Source organism: Pseudophryne corroboree, chromosome 11, assembly GCF_028390025.1.
Source record: "Pseudophryne corroboree isolate aPseCor3 chromosome 11, aPseCor3.hap2, whole genome shotgun sequence".
Lineage (NCBI taxonomy): Eukaryota > Metazoa > Chordata > Amphibia > Anura > Myobatrachidae > Pseudophryne > Pseudophryne corroboree.
The window spans coordinates 133,125,558-133,144,221 of NC_086454.1; the positions used below are offsets into that span (position 1 = coordinate 133,125,558).

General features: G+C 42.0%; 1 protein-coding gene across 1 annotated transcript in view; it reads left to right on the forward strand.

The window, feature by feature from the left end:
- Positions 1-18,130, forward strand: part of LOC134970016 (uncharacterized) — a 34,517-nt gene extending 16,387 nt beyond the window's left edge. Inside the window, exons 2-5 of the mRNA XM_063946131.1 lie at positions 5,518-5,546; positions 8,077-8,143; positions 9,670-9,777; positions 17,689-18,130. Coding sequence (XP_063802201.1) covers positions 5,518-5,546; positions 8,077-8,143; positions 9,670-9,777; positions 17,689-18,111 — 627 coding nt within the window. The 3' untranslated portion in view covers positions 18,112-18,130. The remainder of the gene's footprint in view (positions 1-5,517; positions 5,547-8,076; positions 8,144-9,669; positions 9,778-17,688) is intronic.
- The last annotated feature ends 534 nt before the right edge of the window (positions 18,131-18,664 follow it).

An 18,664-nucleotide genomic window follows, 5' to 3' on the forward strand; every position in this document is an offset into this window, starting at 1 on the left:
ACAGAACTAAAATTAGATTTTAATTTAAGTAAAACACTACAAAGCTTATGTTACAGAAAAGAAAGTTACTAGATATAATGATAAAAAGTCAAAGTCACATGAGTAAAGACAATTTCAAGAGAAATAAAAATAGAGAGATAAAACCCACTGATCCAAACACATGCAGAGTTGAACTATGGGATGAAGTGAAGCCTCTTCAGATATTCGGGACATTACAGAGCCAGGATGCTTCTCCTTACTCACTTACTTGATAATGCACACTTTGCAGTCTGTTTCTCCTATTTAAAACTCAGGCTGCCCCTTCAGCCCCCCTCCCTCTGGAGAGTTTGTTTTTAACCCTTCCAAAGCCAGAGAAGGTATTGAGTGTCAGCTCATAATGGGCTTCCCAGCCACTCACTCAGGGGTGAATGGCCTTATCTTCTAATCAGGGACATGCGGTGAGCTAAATGGCTCAGGAGGCACTAGCTAGCACCAGAGCCAGATTTACACACACTATATGAGCCAAAGGGTACATCTGGGCATTATACACAGGTGCAGCAGTATAAATCCCTGGAAATTTTGTGAGTTTTGATCTGAGAGGTGCAGAAAAGATTGCAAGGTGAGGCACTGCCTCACCTGCCATAGACTTTTTACTGCAGAGTTTTGGCTATAAAAATGATTAGAATAATACAAAAAAGATATTTCAAATATATTCTTTGTATGTTACATATACTTTATACAGTAAAAATTCTGGTGCAAACGTTAGTATGACAGGAAAGGCTCTGCCTCACCCCACCGCACGTCACTGCTTGTAATAGCCTTTGAAGCTAAGGCCATGGTTCTTGTGTAAACACAACTGTGACATGGGGTCTCTTGGTCATATACACAGGGGCTGGCTAATTATTTTACCCATTCCTGTTATAGCTAGCTGAATTAAGTTTTTATCACCTTCCCTAGCCAGCATGTCTTTCTGGTCTCTCTGGTGACCCCCCCGGGGTCATTAAACAACCTGTTGGGAGATACACAAGCCAGTTGAGAAAATACATTTCAGGCCTGATTCTGGGTTAATTAAACTAGCTCTGCCAGGAGGAATTTCACACCTGAGTAGCCAGTGTGTCTCCAGGTTCTGTGGCTATAATGAAATGCCAGCAGATTAATAAAGCTTCAACCATTTGACATGCAAAGACAGTTATCACACACTGGTACATTGATACATCGATCAGAATATTGATATCACATCCATTGATTTTAACAGGCCTATTTCTACTTGAAATAGCCTGGATCATGACACCTCCCCCTTTAAGATCAGCATGGGAGCAGTGGCACGTCAGGCCAGTATTATTCTTCCATTTATATAAAGAAAATGAAAGAATTTTGTCGTGCGCAAGAAGCAGCCTGTCACTGGTTAACTCCTAGAGGTGTCCTTAACCCCTCACCAATAGTGAAAACATAAACAAGAAATTGAGAAAACCACTTAACCAGCACTTCTGTTTGTTCAGAGGTTCACTTATTCTTCTCAGACCATCTCCATCGTATTGCATATATAACAAAGAGGTAGGAAAGAGAATATAGTGTAATACAATTTTTTAATAGCAAACAACATAAAAACAATAAAATCCAGCGGTCTGTGCAAAAGGCATATTAGACAGGTAGGCTTCTCAGTCAGAATAGATACAATGGAGGTTTACCAGATTTGGTGGAACTGTGGTTTAGACAGTTCAAAAGCAGCATATAGGTATGGTGGGAATCCCAGAAACGTCACTCATAATTGTCCCAACTGCTGTTTCTATGCAGGTTCTCCTTCAGAGTATTAAAGCTGAGATGCCTCCTTCACCTGTCCTGAGAAGACATTTACAACACATACAATACAATAGATCACATACTGTACTTAATATAGTTTTTATGGATACAGAGAGGAAGGGGATACAATATGCTTCCCTTAAGCATACTCTGCCTGACTTATCAAAGAGCTTGGGTACCTTGACACATAGCAGAGTTCCTGCTGTGAATGGGGATGTTAGAATTACCTTTTCACACAGGATTTATACATAACCATACAAAGGGCATTTACAGAGACTGATCAATACAATAGTATATGCAGTTATGCACATTCTGGCATCAGAATGGCATCCAATCATGAAAATCAGTGATAAGCAGCAGCTATGTGCAGAGAGTGTTACACAGGTGAGAGATAATAATTATAGTGTTAAACAGTGTTACATTAGTGAAAAATACTGGGTGCTAAAAAAGTACTAGATTAAGTGTAATAATATGATACCACAAAGCAGCCAGGCCACACCAACCCAGGGAGCCTCATGCCCCAGACTCATCCTGAAAAGTGACAAATTGTATAAATGTATTCAGCACTTACCATTAATAGTGCCTTTTCCAATATGTACATGTCAGAGATCCATGCTAATTAAAAACACCCTTGGGCAGGTGGGTAGGGTGCAAATCCAAGCTGAAGGAGTCTGTTTTCAAATGTACACAATATAAAATATATTGTGGATGGGGTTTGGACTGCACACTCTAATTCTAAACATAATGAGGTCACCTGGGCACGGTTGGTGGGACCATATTTTTGGCCAAAATTATGCTAAACACCTCAAATGTACTCTGTTATATTGCAGTTTATTATAATTATTCTGATTAGCATTGTTTAGTATTTAGAGTGTGCAGCTGCAATTGTTTTCTGTGTTTGAAAAGTGACAGGAGCTGGTTGGTTGGTTGGTTGGTACTTTATCTCCATACACTTTTATCCCTCTCTAGTACTTAGTACATACAGTAGGCCCCAAGGTTACACCTGCTTGATCAAAATGCCTTCAGATGGGATGCCAGCAGTCAGGATACTGACCGCAGCATCCTGATGATCAGAATACCAACAGGGGAAGGTAGTATACCTAAAACTCCCTTCTAGCAGCCCAACCCTAATCTCCCACCTGCAGCTTAACTCGAAACCCTCCCTCCCCTCAGCCTAAACCTAACACCCCCTGCAGTCTAACCCTCCCTGGGGGGTACCTATACCTAACCCCCCTCCCTGCAGCCTAAACCTAACCCCCCATGTGACTTACCTCTCAGACTGCCAGGCGGCTGCTTTTATGGGATCTCAGTGGTTGGGATTCTTGCGCCAGCTTAGTGACCCTATTCAGGATGCTGGCCTTGGTATTCTGACTGCCGGGATTCCGTAACAACTTTGTAGGCACTAGCAAGCTTATTACTAAGCATCATCCAAAGAAGACTCTCCTTACTTACTTAGTAAGACTACAGTATTTTCCATAAGGACATTAACCCCAAAAATACAGCAAAAAAACATTGAAGTGACTTACAAATTTCAATGTCATATAGTGGCCTAATTAAAATTTTATAAGTACATCCAATATTGTGATGTAAGAAAATATACATATATAAGCGTCTTTTAAAAAAAAAAACAAATTCCACAGTATATTCTACATTTGTAAAGAAAAAAAAAAGTACCTCCTATAAGACTTTTGAATTATAGAGATGTCTATCATAATTACATAGTATAACGTCACAACTGAGGGCTGAGGCTGACCTAGGGAAGCCTCAGGCATAGGGGCGGATATGTATTTGAACCGAGATGGTTGAATACGGTTCTTAGACATGCGAAGGATTAGGCACCGAAGCCCGAAGGCGTGACAAAGACAACGTGGTAAAATAAAGTCTGTTTATTAAACACACAGTTCGTATACACCTAGGCAGTTCAGGTAATTCAACGGTAGATTGTGCAATGATAACAACAGTATAGTTCCTTTAGCGCAGTGGTAGAAAGATTCTGTGGCAATGTAGAATGAGTTGGTAATAAAGTTTCTGTAAGACCCGGAGATGTAATGTCCGTTGGCCAAAGCTAACCACTGTAGAGGGGAATGAGCAGGTACTGACCAGCAGATGATACTTTGAAAGCTGGAGTTGTAATAGTTGCACAGAGGTTGAGAAGAACACAGGAGAACTGCCGGGGATGCCGGATGGAACCAGTCCAGACAGAAAGGTGTAGCGGAACTCACAGATGATGTTAGAGTTCCATGGTGAGCACCGATGGTGAACTGTGGTTCGATTTTGAGAAATAGCTGACAGATGGAATGACGCTAGAACAACGCAAGGAACGGATAGTGATACTGGAGCACCGCTGAGAGCTGGAGGTGATGCAGGAACACTGCTGAGAGCTGTAGTGACACACGAGCACCGCTGGAAGCTAGAAGCGATACTGGGAAGCCGCTGAGAGCTGGAAGCCGGTAAAGAATCACTGTAGCTTACAGGGAGCGATGTGGATACACCAATGATAATTAGGAGTGATGCTGGAACACCACTGGAAGCGATACTGGACAACGCTGGAAGCTGGAAGCCGGTGATGAATCACTGCAGATCACAAGGGACAGTGTAGGAACACTTCTAGAGTCAGGCAGCACCGCAGGATGGAAACTGGTTGCGGGATCTCTTTAAATGGAGCAAGGTCACAGGAGTTGGAATACCTGGAAGCACAAGCTGGAACAACCACAGACAGAAGAGACATGTATCACTGGGAAAGACAACCAAAGCACTGATGATTAAACAGCTTTGATGCAGGATATTTATACCAGCTGGAAAGCAGCTATGGCTGAGCAATCAGGCAGAGTCCAGAGCGCAGCGGATGGGCTGTGAAGTAACATGTGATGATTACAAACATGGCTGCGTCCATGTTTGGTTCTGGAGGGAAAGTCTGTTTGAACTAACATGTGGGAATCCGTAGTAATGGCGGCGGAGGGCATTCACTATGACAGAGGGAACTTGCTGTGTAGTTGCCTTGACAGCGCTGCCGGGATCACTGAGGGGAGACTGAGGCAATGTTGTACAGCGCGCTGCACGCAGACAGCGCAGGTGGAATCCAGGCTTGGAACGCTGGGCCAGTCTCATGAGGCACTTAGAAGGTAAAAAGTGGTGACTAATTACCAGGATCGTGACATATAAAAGAAGTTACTAGCACATAATTATATGCAGTAATGTATGGGAATAGTACAGGTTGTCTTGGTGTTGAAGCAATACATAGTAAGTAAAGTTTTCCATAAATTAGAGTTATTTCATGAATCATGATATCTACTTAGTACAGCACTAAAATTGTGAATTTAGGCAGTGAAAGAATCGGGGATTATAAGTATATTGCTACAAACAAGAATCTACTAACTAACATAAGCTAAGGCAGTAGTATTCAAGGTACTGTATACATACAGCTAGTGGATTGCCTGTATTTTTGATGTTTCGAAGTGAATAACAAAAAAATTGGCTTGGAACATCTGCTTATAGTAATACAATTAAGGCCATTTACCCATTAATACATTGTGAATCCTTTTAGTGTACTTACATACACCAATAGTAATCTAGCCCTGAGGATGCATGTTCTTCCCAAATTTTTGTTTTATTTTAAACATTTTAGAACTAAATAAATTGTGTCAACAAATGTTGGCAAAGGTTTTCAATGATGTTACTGTAAAATACAATAATAATGATGTAATGCATTAATTGCTATGTTACAATTATTTTTTTCAGACTCAATATACTGACAAACTACAAAACAAGTAAGTTTATTTAGAACTTTGTGTATGTGCTCCTCACTGTTAACATACCTGTAACTTATATTAAAATATAGAAATAAATTCACCATCTAGAAACTCATTAACAAGGTCAGCATCTACATCTTGGTTCATAAATTCCACAGTGTTTAACATATTTTTATATTTGCATCCCCGACCCCAGCGAGCTTGTTTCAAATTCCACTACTACAGTATTTCTCACACCTCCTACCACCTGGTGGGGAGAGATTGGTGGTACGATTGCATTTCTGCACTTACTTGGAGAGCCTCACAGATCCACCCAGGAAGTGACATAGCTATCATTTACACCAGATAACTGAGGGCGATGTCACGTAACTCATTTTTCAGTTATCTGCGAGATTTAATTAAAACACCATATCATAGGCAATAAAACCTATTTTCTGAAATGGTTTTGTTTGTATCATTTAATCTTCCACATATGTCATTAGATCAGTGGTTCTCAAACTCGGTCCTCAGGACCCCACACAGTGCATGTTTTGCAGGTAACCCAGCAGGTGCACAGGTGTATTAATTAATCACTGACACATTTTAAAAGGTCCACAGGTGGAGCTAATTATGTCACTTGTGATTCTGTGAGGAGACCTGCAAAACATGCACTGTGTGGGGTCCTGAGGACCGAGTTTGAGAACCTGTGCACTAGATCCAGCAAGTCTACCTTTCTTCATCTTCTATAGGCTGTTAAATTGAAAAAAAAATTTAGCTTTTGATTATGGTGTTATATGAACAACATCTGTTGTTTTTGCATTCACTTTTAGATTAACAATACATCGTATTTTTACCAGGAAAATATGTGCTCACAGACAGGATCATACACGAGAAAGTATCTACCTCCCACTTTGCCATGTCTACGCATGCATAGCTAGGTACAAACCTTGGGTCCATAGAGATTCCCTGTCTGTAGTGTTGGCCTTTGAACCAAAAAGAATTATGGTTGAGGATAAATTGTATATCCTTTATTATAGACTATTTGGGTATCCAAAAGGTCAGACAGACTTGTGAGCACATACTTCACCTCAGTCTGTTCTGTGATCTAAACAACTATACAAAGCTTTAACAACCCAGCTAGCTAACATTTAGCCACATGTGCTAGGTAGTAAAAGTGGGAGTTCTAGTTTGACAGGTTACATTTGCCATCTGACTGTATACCTTTTATGTAGAAGGGCTGATAGTGTGCCACCAACAGTTATATAAATAAACATAGATAATATGAATTAGAATTTTGCATTTGCATGCCTGGATAAAATGTTGTTGTTTTTTTATTTGTGTTCATCAGTTTTTATTCATTTTTATTTACATTGCAATACGAATATTTTTTCTCTACTTTATTTGGTACCCATTTATTATCCTCATAGGGGGGAAGGGGGGGGGGATTTATTCAGTATATTCAGTAGAGTGTATTAATTGGGTCTCATCCTAAATGGCATGGAATCTAATGCTTGGAGTAGGGTATTAGGAATTCAGCTAGTAGCGCCTACTAACTGACAGTTACTAGTAACTGCTCTTGATAATTGTACAATATAAAAACCAGAAGAAGAAAGTATTCCCTATAATGGGCACACTCAGACAATTGTGTTTGTTATATACTATAAGTCACATATAATTTATGATAGATGACCAGTAATTATAAAATATAACTTTTATTTGGTATTCATTATGTAAATTAACAGTTAGGATCTGATTGGCTGGTGCCTTTATCACCTTGCACATATCACTGGTTTATCACTTCCTTATGCCTTCTCCAGGTTAATACATCTGCCCCTATATGTTCTATCTAAGTGGTTTAATTCTTATATGATGGACAGAGAGGTTTATATATTATACATTGGTGACATTTCAAAGATTTACCTGCCCATGACGATGTTCTGTTGTTATTTAGACTCCTTATTTGGCCCCATATTTGCAGAGTTGCACACACCTGATTGTGTGTGTATTAGTTTTGCCCTTTTAACATTCAGCTCTCAAAGTCGCAGAGAATGATCTTTAGCAGTATACAAGTTAATAGCTTGTGTCAAACGCTCCTGCTCAATCGAAATTATCATCAAGTATTTTATGTTATAATACTTTCTTATAGTAATCTTACTTGTACCGACATTGACATTAAAAAACGAAAGGATTGATGTATAAAGTAGTGAAAACAGTGGAGAAGTGGATCAATGAAGAAGTTGCCTATAACAGCCAATCGCCTTTGAGGTAGCATTTATCAAGTCAATTTGAAAAAAATGATAGCTAGAAGCTGATTAGTTGCTATGAGCAACTTATCCACTGGTCTACTCTTTACACTGCTTGCTAAATTCTCTCAATGATCTGTTTAACTGAGATCTCTCTTTTTGTGTTACATCTGACTCTGTTGACTTACTGTAATTAAAGAAATAATTGTATTAAAAAAATAATAATTTAGAAATGTTTACTGTGTGACATTTTCATTTCCTGTAAGAAAATATTTTCCATTTATGCTGTTATTTATTGGCTCAGGACTTATTTTCTCTCTCTTCAGGACAACAGATACATTTTCTGGGACTGAGTCAAACAACGAGAATCAAGATACTGGTCTTCATTCCTCTGTACGTCCTTATTTGTGTTGAACTTTACCTTGCTGCATTGTGTTGGCTGCTGTTTTGTCTTTTCTTCATTATACAGAGCTTGTATTGTTCTCTCCTGAAATGCAATATCTGTATATTAAAATTAGAGATGTGCGGGTTCAGATTCACCCGGATCTCAAAATGGCATTTTATTGGCTCTCGGATGTCACATGTTTTGGATAGCCAATAAGAAAAAATCTGGATAAATCCGAACTTGCATTTATTTTGGCGTTAAGAACCGAGTAAATCAGAATGCGCACATCACTAATTAAAATATACAGTGCAAGCCTACTTATTATTATATTTATTATGATCTTTACCCAACTGTTTTCCAATAACCATTCCTTAGTGCAGTCACACACTGAGGCTGAAAAAGATTTGTATGTAAAATTAACATATTATATGCCAGAAAAATGCATATGCAAAAATAGTATGTATGTTCCCATATGCAGAGCCACATGAATCCTTGAGATCCATATGGCTCAGCCTACAAGAACACATGTACATTTATGTGTTTCAATAAAGCATGCTAATGTGCTATTTTGCATATCATAAGGCTTTAACGGGGGTGGATCGTTGGGTCGACAGTAAATAGGTTTACTATTGGTCAACATACAAAAGGTTGACATGGAAAAAAGGTCGACATGAGGTTTTTTTTTAAAGTTTTTTTGGTGTCGTTGTCTTCGTAAAGTGACTGGGAACCCCAATAAGTGCACCATGTCCCCTCGCATGGCTCGCTTCGCTCGCCATGCTTCGGGCAAGGTGCCTCGCTCCTCTACCGCTGCGTTCGGCACAGGTTACTATTCCCAATCGTAGTCCATGTGGATCGTAAAGTGTGAAAAAGTCCCCAAAATGTGAAAAGCTCATGTCGACCTTTTCATGTGTCGACCTTTGCCACGTCGATCTAGTGACCATGTCAACCTAATGCATGTCGACCAATAGTGGTTGACCTAGTGAGTGTTGACCTAAGTGTTGTCGACCTAAAGACCGGATACCGCTTTGATACACTAGTCAACATCATCTAGAAGACCAGGCCTGTTTTACTGTAAAAAAACAAAACAAAACTGGACCCAGGACTGAAAACTGGCAACAGAGGTCTCACTGTCATAATATCCACCAGCCCGTGTCAGTATATTGTTATGGTAATCAGGAATGTAAAAAGAAAATGCAGAAGAAATCCATCAAATCTTCTTTAGGCCCATCCTCTGCCCCAGATAATAGATACTAATATCCCATTATTTGATGGACTTGCTTTCACTCTTCGGTACTATCATAACTCAGCATGTCTATTTTATGAAATTACGTATTATACTTGAATGAAATGTTGTATTACAATTTTATATGTAACTTACTTTAGAGCAATATTTTCTGTATTTACTGAATGTTAGTTACTTTGGAAACCAGTTGTGTATTTCTTCCTTTTGAGACTCCTGAAACAATCATTAATGATAATGACTTCTCACGTGCTTACTACACTACTTTTCCTTCATTACCTATTACGTAAATAGACTCAGAGTGAGAATGTGGAGCAAGATCCTTTGAACTGGAAGATCACTGAGCTCCTTGACCATCTTGTACGGGCACAAAGCACAATCTGTGCCCTGGAGAAACTTAATGTAAGATCTTTTCTTTATCTGCAATGAATGAATGCATTATCTTATCTTTGTTTCTACACTTGCCATAGTCATATGGATTAAAGGGCCTAATTCAGATCTGTTTGCTCGCTAGCTATTTTTTGCAGAGCAGCGAACAGATAGACGTCGCCTACAGGGGAGTGCATTTTAGCTTTGCAAGTGTGCGAACGCATGTGCAGCTGAGCAGTACAAAAACAGCTTGCGCAGTTTCTGAGTAGCTCTGACCTTACTCAGCTGCTGCGATCACTTCAGCCTATTCAAGCCCGGAATTGACATCAGACACCCGCCCTGCAAACGCCTCGACACGCCTGCGTTTTTCAACACACTCCCAGAAAACGGTCAGTTGCCACCCACAAATACCCTCTTTCTGTCAATCACCTTGCGTTCGGCTGTGCGAATGGATTCTTCGCTAGAACCAGTGCACAGCAACGATCCGCTTTGTACAAGTACGACGTGCCTGCGCATTATGGTGCATGCGCAGTAGTTACCTGATCGCTGCGCAGCGAAAAACGCTAGCGAGCGAACAGATCTGAATTAGGCCCAAAGAGTGTATAATGATACAGAAAATAAGCAACATATGTACATACACTCACACCTAGAAAAACCTGTGCTTCCTTGTGTAATAGACATTTCACGAGAAATTACAAAGGTCAGTGGAATTCTATCAGAATTATTCCATTAACAAGTATTGATCCCATGAAAGAGGAGATTCAATTAACTGTGAGTTTCCATCAGAACATAGGGGGAAATTTACTAAGCAGTGATAAGAGCGGAGAAGTGAGCCAGGGAAGTTGCCCCATCAACCAATCAGCAGCTCTGTATAATTTTATAGTATGCAAATTATAGATGTTACTTCAGTGCTGATTGGTTGACATCGGCAACTTCTCCACTGGCTCACTTCTCCGCTCTTATCGCTGCTTAGTAAATGTCCCCCTTAATGTGCTAATACTTTATAATATGAGTTTCTGTAATCTTTACTCACTTCTGCTTGCACCCTTTAGGGGTTTTGTACCTATAATTACCCACTATGTACACAGCGCAGTGTTTATTAAATCTCCCCCCTCATTCAAAGCCCAAACCCACAGTAACACATTCTTTCTCTAGGAGCTGGTAACATCCTTAGAGTTTTCATTCAGTTTATGTGTCATTCATGAGCACAGCATATAGTTGTCTACACTGTCTATAGGCAATCGGTGATCCCTAAATTATAAGTGGCTATGATACTGCCCGTTAGTAAAATTGAGCCCTCAACATTACAACTGTATTACAATTTTTATTTATTTTACATATGCAAAAGTTTTGCCATTCCACAGTTTTAAATACTAAAGCTGGCCATACACTAGGTCGATATTGTGTACAAATACATGATTTTGATGCCTCATACACTGCATTGTGTGCACATCATGCATGTTTCGGGGTACGATTACAATGTGCGGTCCCGTGGGTTGAACATAGCATGCTCAGATCATACGTGCAGCCCATATTATCTGTCGTAATCGTATGCACATTGTACCATGGGCCTAATTCAGACCTGATCGCAAAAAGCAAAATCTTTCTCTAATGGGCAAAACCATGTACACTGCTGGCGGGGCAGATATAACGTGCAGAGAGAGTTAGATTTGGATGGGTTATTTTGTTTCTGTGCAGGGTAAATACTGGCTGCTTTATTTTTACACTGCAATTTAGATTTAAGTTTGACCATACCCCACCCAAACCTAACTCTCTCTGCACATGTTATATCTGCCCCACCTGCAATGCATATGGTTTTGCTCATTAAAGAAAAAAGTTTGCTGTTGCAATCAGGTCTGAATTAGGCACCATGTGTTATGCACACACGATGCATCGTACGATTTTGAGCCGAATTTCCCTGGACTTTTTTTTTTTGTGAGTCACACGATTGATCGTTTAACGACGGTTCGTTAGCACAATTTGTGTCACTCGTGTTGTCCGGGACTGACAGGGAGCTGCCAGGAGCATGAAGGGAAATAGTGATACGACACGCATATATGGGGGGTAATTCAGAGCTGATCGCAGCAGCAAATTTGTTAGCAGTTGAGCAAAACCATGTGCACTGCAGGGGGGGGGGGGGCAGATGTAACATGTGCAGAGAGAGTTAGATTTGGGTGGGCTGTGTTCAAAATGAAATCTAAATTGCAGTATAAAAATAAAGTAGCCAGTATTTACCCTGCACAGAAACAAAATAACCCACCCAAATCTAACTCTCTCTGCAAATGTTATATCTGCCCCCACCCCCTTGCAGTGCACATAGGCCCTCATTCCGAGTTGTTCGCTCGCTAGCCGCTTTTCGCAGCATTGCACACGCTAAATCGCCGCCCTCTGGGAGTAAATCTTAGCTTAGCAGAATTGCGAACGAAGTATTTGCAATATTGCGAAAAGATTTTTCTTTGCAGTTTCTGAGTAGCTCGAGACTTACTCTTCCAGTGCGATCAGTTCAGTGTTTGTCGTTCCTGGTTTGACGTCACAAACACACCCAGCGTTCGCCCAGACACTCCCCCGTTTCTCCGGCCACTCCCGCGTTTTTCCCAGAAACGGCAGCGTTTTTTCACACACACCCATAAAACGGCCAGTTTCCGCCCAGAAACACCCACTTCCTGTCAATCACACTCCGATCACCAGAACGAAGAAAAAACCTTGTAATGCCGTGAGTAAAATACCAAACTTCTTAGCAAATTTACTTGACGCAGCCGCAGTGCGAACATTGCGCATGCGCAGTTAGCGGAAAAACGCACCGATGCGAAGGAAAAGAACGAGAGAACAACTCGGAATGAGGGCCATAGTTTTGCCCAACTGCTAACAAATTTGCTGCTACGATCAACTCTGAATTCCCCCCATGATGCGGGTCGTGCTGATGTATGGCCAGCATAACTGTAAATGATACATTTTAAAAACAAAAAATACAACAACAACTACTATAAATATACACATATACTGTGTCATTGTAATTATTGTTCTTAAAAAACAAACAACTTTGATTTTGGTATGACCTGGGGCAGCAACTGCCACCCTTCTCATTCCTTATGCAGCCAACTGTGTAAATAATTGGCTTGAACTTTAAAACACAATTATTGTAAAGTTGCCCATACACTAGACGACCTGTTAGGGATGATTTATCTTTAACGATTTCCCTTGAACTTCCCCGGCAGCTCCCCGGCAGTCTTGGGCAAACAATTTGGTACAATGCACATAAGATATATCTGTAAGATATATCTAAAGGTGGGTACACACTAGAGCAACAGGGGATTTGTTCCGATGTCGGAACGAATCCCCGTCAGCCCTAGATTGTGTGTACACACTGGGGTGATGCTAATGAAGATTGGAACAAACATGTTCCGTCCTTCATTAGCATAATACAGGACGCTAGCTACATCGCTTGGTTTTATGTGCAGCACATAGAATCAAGCTTCCATCACTAGCATCCGCGGGAGCATGCAATCCCACGTACACACTGAGCGATGTAGGTAATATGTCAGCCCTAGATTGTGTGTACACACCGGGGCGATGCTAATGAAGATTGGAACAAACATGTTCCGTCCTTCATTAGCATAATACAGGACGCTAGCTACATCGCTTGGTTTTATGTGCAGCACATAGAATCAAGCGTCCATCGCTAGCGTCCGTGGGAGCACGCAAGCCCACGTACACACTGAGCGATGTAGGTAATATGTCATTACGAAATGGCATATTGTGCCAACATCGCTGTAGTGTGTACCGAGCTTTAGGCTACATCCAAGAGCATGCTGTCATTGACTATAGCCTCAGATCTTCCCTGCAGCAGGGAAGATCAGTAGCTTTGACCAACGACCAGTGGGACCGCGCATTGTGAACATTATCATTCATGGACACTGAACAATCTGCACTATTATGAACGATTTGCCGTTCTGATCTGTCAAAAATGACCAAATCCTTCATAATATCGTCTAGCGTATGGGCACCTTTACCATTTCAGTATTATTAGATTCAATATGCAGTTTAAATCAGCGCCGTAACTACCTATGTGCCAGGTGTGCCTGGCACACAGCGCAGTTACACTGAGGGCGCACGGCGAGCGGCATGTAATGAGTCAAATTGACTCATTACATGCTGCCTCTGCTGGGTGCCGTGCGCCGCGCTGGAGGGAGAGCAGCGCCGGAGGCAGAGAAGGAGGAGGAGGGATGGGGACTTGAGCAGCAGCAGCGCTATGTCATTGGTAGCGGCACCGCTGCAGCACTCCCTTCTCCTTCAGTATTGGCTGCCCGGCGCTGCTGTGAATGCTGGGATGCGGTTCCCTCATCCCAGCATTCTCAGCAGCGGCCAGCCAATACGGAAGGAGAGGGGAGTGCTGCAGTGGCGCCGCTACCAATTACATAGCGCTGCTGCTGCTCAAGTTCCCCTCCCTCCTCCTCCTTTTCACCTGCGGCTGCCCGGGATCTCTGCCAGCACGAGGAGCCTGAGAGATGGTAAGTATATCTCTCTCTCTCTCTCTTTCTGTCTCTCTCTCTTTCTCTCTCTCTCTCTCTCTCTCTCTCTCTCTCTGGTGTCTGTCTGCCGCAATGTGTAAAAAGGGGGACTGGCTGCTGCAATGTGTAAAAAGGGGGACTGGCTGCCGTAATGTGTAAAAAGGGGGATGCTGTCTGCCATAATGTGTACAAAAAGGGGACGCTGTCTGCCGTAATGTGTAATAAGGGGGACACTGTCTGCCGTAATGTGTAATAAGGGGGACATTGTCTGCCGTAATGTGTAAAAAAGGGGATGCCATCTGTCGTAATGTTAATAAGGGGGACGCTGTCTGCCGTAATGTGTAAAAAAGGGGATGCCATCTGCCGTAGTGTGTAATAAGGGGGACTCTGTCTGCCGTAATGTGTAAAAAAGGGGATGCCATCTGTCGTAATGTTAATAAGGGGGACGCTGTCTGCCGTAATGTGTAAAAAAGGGGATGCCATCTGCCGTAATGTGTAATAAGGGGGACGTTGTCTGCCGTAATGTGTAAAAAAGGGGATGCCGTCTGCCGTAATGTGTAATAAGGGGGACGCTGTCTGCCGTAATGTGTAAAAAGGCACGCCGTCTGCCGTAATGTGTAATAAGGGGGACTGTCTGCCGTAATTTGTAAAAAGGGGGACGCTGTCTGCCGCAATGTGTAATAAGGGGGACGCTGTCTGCCGTAATGTGTAATAAGGGGGACGCTGTCTGCCGTAATGTGTAATAAGGGGGACATTGTCTGCCGTAATGTGTAAAAAAGGGTATTCCATCTGCCGTAATGTGTAATAAGGGGGACTCTGTCTGCCGTAATGTGTAAAAAAGGGGATGCCATCTGCCGTAATGTTAATAAGGGGGACGCTGTCTGCCGTAATGTGTAAAAAAGGGGATGCCATCTGCCGTAATGTGTAATAAGGGGGACGTTGTCTGCCGTAATGTGTAAAAAAGGGGATGCCATCTGCCGTAATGTGTAATAAGGGGGATGCTGTCTGCCGTCTGCCATAATGTGTAATAAGGGGGACTGTCTGCCGTAATGTGTAAAAAGGGGGACGCTGTCTGCCGTAATGTGTAATAAGGGGGACGCTGTCTGCCGTAATGTGTAATAAGGGGGATGCTGTCTGCCGTAATGTGTAATAAGGGGGACGATGTCTGCCGTAATGTGTAAAAAGGCACGCCGTCTGCCGTAATGTGTAAAAAGGGGCTCTACCTGGTGTAGTGGCTCTACTGTGCAGCGTAATTTGAATAATGGAGACGACTATGCACCGTAGTATAAATTGGCATTATTTTGTGGCCACGCCCCTTCCCCATGAAGCCACACCCCTATATATTTTTTGCGCGCCTGCGGCGCACACTGCTCCTTTCTTGCGTGGGGGGGCGCCAATGCCGTTTCTTGCACACAGCGCTAAAATACCTAGTTACGGCACTGGTTTAAATACTTTGGCTTTCATGTATTTTAATACTGTAATGACATTTTTTTAAAGGTGTATTTATTGTTTATTGCGATAGAAAATTGCTATTTAGAGATGTTTAAAATATTGCTGTATAAAGATTTCTCATATGCAGAGAGGTCACATTCTCCTTCATGCAAACCATCCACTGGGAGTTCTGCTCAAATGATGCCTGCTGAGGAAAATGAACCTTTTAATATAACTGTAATAGTTATGTTATGGCAGTTCTGTGGCTAACAGTAACTGCTACATCATATCTCTAGCAGATACCAGATCCATATGTATTAGCTTACATGTTTACCTCAGGGATGTAGCGGTGTGAGGTCAGCCCTCCCACATAGTGCACAAGGCCAAAGGAACCTGTACTGTCGCTGCCCCAGTGGTATCTGCATCAGGATGGTAGGGCTCATGGCCCCTTCTGCTGCTGGGGACATCGGAGCGTCCTGCTGTGACACCGGTGTATGTAGCAGTCTAGTAAATGCCTGTAATCTCTGTTCATATAATCTATATTTTACTCATTTTCTGTGTTGGCCAATCCCTGTGCTATATGAGAATACATGTGGCATTGGCCCATAAGATTATGCATCCTGGTATCATTTCCTTTTTTTCTTGTTCAGATTCCTTTCGCTCTTAGGGGGAGATGTATCAAACTGTGGAGATTGGTTGGTACTTTAACAATCAGCTTCTAACTGTCCTTTTATGGCAGCGTTTGAAAAATGACAGGCGCTAATTGTTTGATACTGTAACTCTCTCCAAAGGTTGATACATATGCCCCTTTGTTCTGCACATTGACGGTCAGTTGCTTCTGTGTTCTAGTTATGAATGGTTTTAGCTGTGTTTGCTGGGGTTAGGGGCGATCGAGAAGTAATTGGGGAAAGCCCCCATCCACAGCGAACTCCATAGAAAGCAGTAGTTACTGGTACATGGGAAGAATGATTGCCGTACGTAGTATAGTGACTTAGGTTAGGGCCCCACGTAGCGGCCAAGTGGGACCCGCATAGCCGGGAGGGGGGTTCTGTGTGCACATGGATCCTGCCAGTGACACACAGGATTTCAGTAGAACACAGTGCGGCACTGCCGCACTATGTGAACACATACATTGAAATGTATGTGTTCATACTGAAATCCCGCCGTCCTGTCATCCGGCCCGACCGCCCGGATCCGGCGGGATTACCGCACAAGTATGGGCGGCTGCATGGGCGACCATGTGCAGTCTCCTTGTGGCCAAGCAGGTCCTGCTGAACGGGACCCGCTTGGCCGCTATGTGTGGTCCGACACTTACAGCAGTGAAGTAGGGGTTAATGCAGGGACTTGGTGGAGATAGTGAAGGTCAATCTCTAAGTACACTACAGTATGTGTGAGAAAAATACATAGTAAAAAAGTTTAGATTTTTTGAAAAGTCTTAAAAGCAAAAATACACCTAAATAAAAATACACACTGAATAAATAGATAAATAAATAAATAAATGAAACCCATCCCCCAAATTTAGTACAACATATTAGTCTTGGCATCATATATGGCTATACACATTTGTCTTAACACCAGCTATGGATGTGTAAACTCCGCTTGGTCTTAGACCTTGACACACCTTTGCTTAATTGGCTCACCTTGACAAATTAAAAAGGTTTACTACTACTTGCCATAGACTTGCCTTATAACTACACCTCATTCACATTTACCGCCATGCAATAAACAGTTCTGTATTAAAATCAGTTGTATTTCGTACCTATTTTGGTTTTAAATTAAGTCTTTCACACTCGCGTGAAAAATGTCACTACATCAGAGCTGCGCTTCATGGGTACAGGAGGACATACAAATTAGTCTATGGAGGCTGGTCCTAAAAAGAAGAAACAATAAACAACATCATGTCCACAATCTGGCAGTCAGACAACCCTGGATTCCACAATTACAAAATTTTCATATTTATTATTTTTTTTACTTTGTAGTTTGAATGCTGCTATTTAAATTGCAGGTTTCCTCCCTTCTACGCCATTTACCTGCTGATATGTTGGAGTCAATAAAGGTCTCCCACCAAGGACCAGATGGCACCATTCACCCAGAAGACACACCAGACCTCAAATCGAGTGTCATCTCTTCAGAGACCAGCAATCTAGACATCTGTGGTGGTAACTTGAGGTATACTGGAGAGGAGAGCAAGCTGGAGGACCAGCCTGTACAGCGAATGACTGCTTTTACCCCATGGAGTCCTAAGAGGCAAAGGTCCTTTCCTGCTCTTCACACACTCTACAACTCCACCGAGAGTGACTGCAGCTTAGAAGATGTGCTGCCTACCTTCAGACTTCTCTCTCCGAGGTTTCCTAACCTGGGGGAGAGTTTTTCTGATGACAGAAAAGATAAAGGGAACTCTGATGTAAGTGAATACAATTTTAAATGATCTTGGCATTGTAGGTGAATTAAAGAACACTGGTCACATGGTCTACAGTAGTAACTATGTTAAAATTCATAATGTTGACAGACTGTCCACATGGTTCAATATGTCAACTCACACCATGTCAAAATCCTCAGAATGTCGACATGTTCACAATGCTGACATCTGAAATATTGGCATGTAAAATGTCAGCATTCTGAGGATGCTGAGTGGGAGAGTTAGGCTGCATGTCGACAGTTTGACCATGTCGAAATTCTCATGTCAACTTGATAAATGTGCCCATGATAACTGTCGACCAAACATGCCACACCCTATAGAGCACCAGCAGCTTGTAGTAGTAATGAATAGTAATGGCTATAATACAGTAGCATGGTGACTTCTTGCCTCACTGAGATTTACCAGAACTAACTGCATAGTCATATATAACTAAAGAGAAAGCAGATTACTATCATTACTTCTACAACTTCTGTATGTAATGCTAGGAGAAGATAAATGACTGACTACGTCTGAATATGACAAATTCTTGGTAACAGGACAACAGAAGCATTAAAGTGCTCTC